The 6,252-nt window shown below is 34.3% G+C and overlaps 1 protein-coding gene across 4 annotated transcripts in view; it reads left to right on the forward strand.

Moving 5' to 3' along the window:
* KLHL13 (kelch like family member 13) overlaps positions 1-4,992 on the forward strand; it is a 353,054-nt gene extending 348,062 nt beyond the window's left edge. For all 4 annotated transcript variants that reach the window (XM_077146549.1, XM_077146548.1, XM_077146550.1 and 1 more), the window contains 2 exons: positions 1,275-1,388; positions 3,465-4,992. In XM_077146549.1, the coding sequence (XP_077002664.1) occupies positions 1,275-1,388; positions 3,465-3,952 (602 nt within the window). In that variant the 3' untranslated portion in view covers positions 3,953-4,992. The remainder of the gene's footprint in view (positions 1-1,274; positions 1,389-3,464) is intronic.
* Positions 4,993-6,252: the final 1,260 nt, after the last annotated feature.

Consider the following 6,252-nt stretch of genomic DNA (forward strand, 5'->3'; position numbering starts at 1 on the left):
TTATGAGAAACGGTGTAATATAGGTGTGGTTAGAGGAGAAATAAATACTTTGCATAGTGAATTTGATGAAGAAATGAAATTATGGATTAGGGCAGAAGTGTAATCTCTCTCTCCCTAGTTTTACCAGTGGTCATGTTGGTTTTTAATAATATGATTCATCAGTTAGGCTTGCATTTAGCTGCAAGTAACAAAAACCTTATTCCAATGGCTGGATTGAATAGTCCTATTCAGTAGACTTCTACATACATGTCATTGGCTCAAACTATGTCATATAGTCAGCTCCAGGTACAAAGGAACCTACAAATTTGAATTTTGTTTTGAGATTGTGTATTACTTCCCTGGGCAGTGTTGCAATTCTATTACTGAGGGGAAAAATTGGATTCAAGAAATTAGGTTAGCAACTGACTCTGTCTGTAATAAATAGTGTGACCTTTTCAACTCAAACACTTTGTGCTTTGGACCAAAGTCCTCATAACAGTTATATTTCTTTCTGCTTTTTAAAAAAGGATTACATTTTCCATCTGTCTAGACTGTCATTATTTCATTCCAGAGGCTGTAACAGATTGATTGAATGAAAGATATAGAAGTAAGTGAGGTCACTTCTCCAAAATGCTTTATTTTAAAGATGATAAATTTATTACTGAGAGGAGTACCCCTAATAAAGACTTTAATTTCATATACACTGCTAATCATCTTCGGGTTAAGAGCACTACTGACTGCCATGGTGGTGCATATATACAAGCTATTGGCTTTAAAATATATTTGTGGAAAATTACTGTGAGTGTCCATTTGTGGTATGGATTTGAAATCAAGCATTAGCCTTAAGTTCTTTCAGAAGATAAACCAGGCAGTGTAAATACTTCTGTTCTTTAGTAAATTTAAAATTTTATTTCATATATATGAATGTTTGTTTCTACATGATATGTCAACTGAGGGACCTAGAATTGAGATTTTCTCTTCCTCATGATTTATTTTTCGTTATTTTCTTCCCATGATTTTTAGAGAAAAGAAATGGGAGAGATGTCCAATTATAAATACATTGAAGATATTAGAAGAGCAGAAATTTCTGTGATTTCTGCAGTGACAGAAATGTGTTAGATTATTACATAAAGATTCTAGTCTAATGTAGTTTTGACAATTACTGTAAGGATTTTTATACATGTGATATGTATGTTCAATGATTTGGATATTATTATTGTTCCATGTGAAAGAAAAAATAGTTAATTGCTAAAATTGAGTTTAAAAAGCATTTATTTTCTTCTTTATAATAACAGCTACAGTAGAATGTTACAATCCAAGAACAAATGAGTGGACCTATGTTGCCAAAATGAGTGAACCCCACTATGGCCATGCTGGAACTGTGTATGGAGGAGTAATGTATATTTCAGGTAAATAATTATCATTTAAATGCAGTTAATATAATGCGTATGCTTTTATATACAGGGTCATCTTTCTATATAGTGGTAATAATAGTACTTCAGTAAAGTTGATGATTCAAATATAATTTATGTTAATTTTAGAAGGTATTGTGTGTGCATTCGCATAGAATACACTTGACATTCCCAAATTCTTAAGATTGGTAGAAATTGGAAAGTGTTCATTTTTTCCAACTTGCCATTCCCTCCCCATATTCTGTGCTCTAATAATCACCATTCAAATTCACTCTAGCAACAATGAATTTATGTAGTTTAAAATGTGACTAAACTCTGTAAGGAAGTATGTTATATAACATTAAGCTCTGCTGTGTGTAAAAACATGCTTTTGATGTGCATAACAACGTTCCTTCTCTCGTTTTAGTGCAATCCATTATATGAGTGTTTCCCTTTTCTTAGCTATGATATCATTGCAAAAGTAATTCTGCACTGATTACCAGTATTTTGGCCACAGATAGATATATTTTTTCCATTAAAAATTCTGAAATGGCTACAATTTACTCACTGTATCCTAGTAACAACTTTCAATCTTCAGCTATTGGTGTTCAAATCATCCTTCTGTAGAATTTAGAAAGGACTCGTTTTTAATATAATGATCTCTGGTATTGAAATTTTACTTTTTAGGTAGGTTCTTATCTTTTATCCCTATCACAGCCTAATTTCAACAGTTTTTCCCCTCTTTGGAAGGCCTGATAGTGCCAGACCAGCAGTTAACATTATTAGAGAACAAAGAGGTTAAATTGGTATTTGTGGTCTGATTCCCTTAACAATACCTTATGAAATCTGTAACCAAGAAGGATAAGTGAAAGGTCTATAGTGGGTGATTGGCAGGTTTCTGGTGTCAAATTCACGAGCAACTACAGGATGGCTTATATTGAAAAAGCCATCAGGGAGATCATATACTCCACTAATCAAATGTTTTGCTCCATCTAACTATTTTTTGTGCATGTCTGCTATGTCATTTTAATGAAAGCTCCAATTCTTTGGGGAAGAAAAGACGTTTGACTTGTTTTAGTGATACTTTGGCATAGCTAAATATATTTTTGGCAGAAATGACCTTCCCAATCAAGAGTATGGCAGGAAAAATAGCTGATTTTCAAACAAATGAATGCTGTTTTCTTTTCTGGGAATTTTTTAAAGTGCAAAAAAATATATGAAACAGCAGAAGAAAGCACAGTTATTGCCATCTGGCCACAGGATAATAGAGTATTGAATGATACAACAAATATTTACTAAGTTCTCTCCATTGTCTACAGAATATATAGTCTGATACCTTCACTAAAGAGGCTGAATTATATGTGATCTAGGTAAACACTCTGTAGATAATATGTTCTCAATAGATTAAAAGAAAACTATTGCACATATAAAATTCCATATATACTCAGCATTATAATTATTTAGCTTTCATCGACCACCCTCACCCCACCCACCAAAAACTATAAAAACAAAAAATTCTGAGTACCCTTATGAGCTTGCACATTATAAGCTGATACAGAGCTTTCAACTTTTGTAAGGCACTTTGATTTATTTCATTTTATACACACTCAGTCTTTACGAGACAATAGCTAGAGTAGATATTCTTATTTGGAGAATGAGGAAACAGACATCTAGAAGTTAAAGTGCCCTAGCCTAGTCAGTGCTCAGCACTCAGAAGGTATCCACTAGAATGCAATAACCAGCTAGGAGTGAAGAATTATTTTTAATTTGGACTTAATGATGACCTAACTTTAAAAGTGGCCAAGACATATTTTCATTTGGTAAAGTCTTTTAAATTCTGTAGGTTGCTATTTGGGAAAGTGGTAGCAATAATAAGTTATATTTTAGTACTTTAAGGAGATGAAAATATTAATTTCTTTATTTTTAATCCAGAGGAACTATTTACAGAGAACAGATACATAAAAGAACACTATTGATAAGCTATTTATCAATAGTGATATATAAAAGTTTATTATCTATGACAGAGAACCTTTTACTTATTATTGCATTTGTATAATAATCTGTTTACTTCATGCTTATTTTTCTCATTTTTAGGAGGAATTACTCATGACACTTTTCAAAAGGAGCTCATGTGCTTTGACCCTGATACTGACAAATGGATCCAGAAGGCACCGATGACCACGGTCCGAGGTCTTCACTGCATGTGTACAGTGGGAGAAAGGCTGTATGTAATTGGTGGCAATCACTTCAGAGGGACAAGTGATTATGATGATGTCCTAAGCTGTGAATACTATTCACCTATTCTTGACCAGTGGACCCCAATTGCTGCCATGTTAAGAGGGCAGAGTGATGTTGGGGTCGCTGTCTTTGAAAGTAAAATCTATGTGGTTGGTGGATATTCCTGGAATAATCGTTGTATGGTCGAGATAGTGCAGAAATATGATCCAGATAAAGATGAATGGCATAAGGTTTTTGATCTCCCAGAGTCTCTTGGTGGCATCCGCGCTTGCACACTCACAGTTTTTCCACCTGAAGAAACCACACCATCACCTTCTAGGGAGTCCCCTCTTTCTGCACCTTAAGGTCATTCCTAAAACTAAGATGCTATAGTCCTATCTTTGCAACACATCATGAATCCTCTTCATTTTTTTCCTCCCTTTAGTAGCATATGTTAGGATTAGCCTCCGGTAATTGATACAGTTATCAGGAAAAAAATGAAATTAATGTTATTTGTGCAGTTTGGCTTAGAATGTTTATAAAGTGGTAACAAATCCATTCTGAAAATGTATCCCATAGAAGCTGATGTTTATTCAGTACTTTTAAAATGCTGTGTACTGAGTGCAAGATATTTGTCATCTTACATTGGGAAGCCCAATAAGTCAAGTTGGAGGTGGACTATTGTAAATGTACAATTGTGCTCACTAGGCTTTAAAGTAAAAAGTTTTCTTTTCATCTTTGACTGTAAGATGCCAAAGGGAGGCAGCCTTCTCTAACAGGAAACAATACCCAAAAGGTTGTCAACTCGCATGAGCTACCTCCCTCTTTTCATAAAGTATTTTTGACATACCTTTCAACCCACCTGATTGTGTGGGTGCATTGAGAGCATATGAAGTTTCTTAGACACACAGAAGAAATAATAAATTTAATTCACCAAGATTAATTTAAAAATAGCATGACCCCCTTTCCCTATAAGCAAGGGTTTGGGGTTTTAAAATGTGTATAAATACATATACACACATACATATATCAAACAAAAAAATTTAAAAATTGATTGACACTTCAAATAAATGTGAAAAAGTAAAAAAAAATTCTTCTAAAATCAGCTTCCATTAAAATAGACATTCATTATACACATATAATTGTACTGAATTTAGGCGGATAAGGGCTAGAAATTTTGAGCAACTGCATTTGTCACTTGACCAAATTTTACCTTCAAAAACTGCATTATACTCCCTCTTTGCTGTTGAGGTAACATACATATTTTATGTATCCTGTATACTCTCAATTCTTAAGGTTATTTAGCACAAAGTGCAGCAGCTTCACCTGGAAAGCTGCTTTTACTCAGTGAATTCAACTTCCATGTTTTATCCTTTTTTCTTCAATAAAAAAACATTTAATGTCATTTTGGTCTGAGTCATCCCATTATTGTCTGATTATATTTTCTTTTACTAGATTTTTTTTTTTTTTTTTTTTTGGTATGGCAAGAGTCAAGTGATCAGAACTTAGAGCACTTAGCAGCTTGGATGAATGAATATTTGTAAGTTTCATTCAGGGAATAAAGAGTATGACCAGTTCTAACCTCATTGGTCAGAACTCCTTGCTGGTTCTCTATGAAAGGTTAGCCTGTGGAAGATGCTGATTGGCTCTTCTTCATCCCCATGGAAGAACTGCCAAACATGTCAAAATCATAAGAGCAGTTGAAATTCCTGAGGTTGGTTTTCCTGATCTTCAAGAAAATCCATCTTGCCTACTGAAAAGGGATTGGGTAAAATGACCTCAGAGATTTGTTCATGATCTAGGATCTTGGAGGAAAAATGTTTTTGTGAAAAAATATTTGAGAATTACTTTAGGACCATATGTGTGATATCTCCTACTTTATCTGCAAATGACCAGGTTGAGTCTGGCCAATAATTTAGGACTAACCCAAAACAACTAAAGTATTACCATCTTTCTTCACAAGTGGGTAATTATAAGTGCAGATGTCAGTACTTCTGTCCTGAATTAATGAACAACCACAAAAACTGATTTTCCTATCAGTGATACTTTTGTTATGAATTTGAAAAACCCTCTTGGATGAAGAGTTTGTTCTTAAGTCAGAGCAACTGGTCTAGTGATTTTAGTTCTCTGCTTAAAGGCAGAGTGGATTTTGCCATTTGCACGTAGTTAACACTTGCTACATATGGACCAGTGTACAGGATAGAGTAATAATCATGTGACACTCCATTGTGAGTGTCTTGATTAGATGTGTCTCCTGCAAGCAGCAAAGAGTCTTTCCATCTTGCAGCCCCTTATACACTAGGTGCTTGTAGTCCTCTTTATTCAGTCTGCAGAAGAAAATGGAAGATTGAATGTGTGAGAGCTAAAGGCTCAGACTTGAAAGAAGCATAAACCACTTCTACCCTTATTCTCTTTGCCAGAAGTTAGTCCCATGACTACATATAAACACAAAGGTAACTGGAAAATATCATATAGCTGTGTGCTCAAAATGAAGAGGAAACAGGGTTGATGATCAGCTAACAGTTTGCCACAGAATCACAAAACATATAGTTTTGTTTGACAACCTACCTTTTCTACATCCATGCCATGTGTTATTTAGAATAGCAATTAATGTCATACTTTACTGCATACGCTATTATTAAGCAATTCTAACAGCTGGGAAATT

Source organism: Tamandua tetradactyla, chromosome X (assembly GCF_023851605.1).
Source record: "Tamandua tetradactyla isolate mTamTet1 chromosome X, mTamTet1.pri, whole genome shotgun sequence".
NCBI lineage: Eukaryota > Metazoa > Chordata > Mammalia > Pilosa > Myrmecophagidae > Tamandua > Tamandua tetradactyla.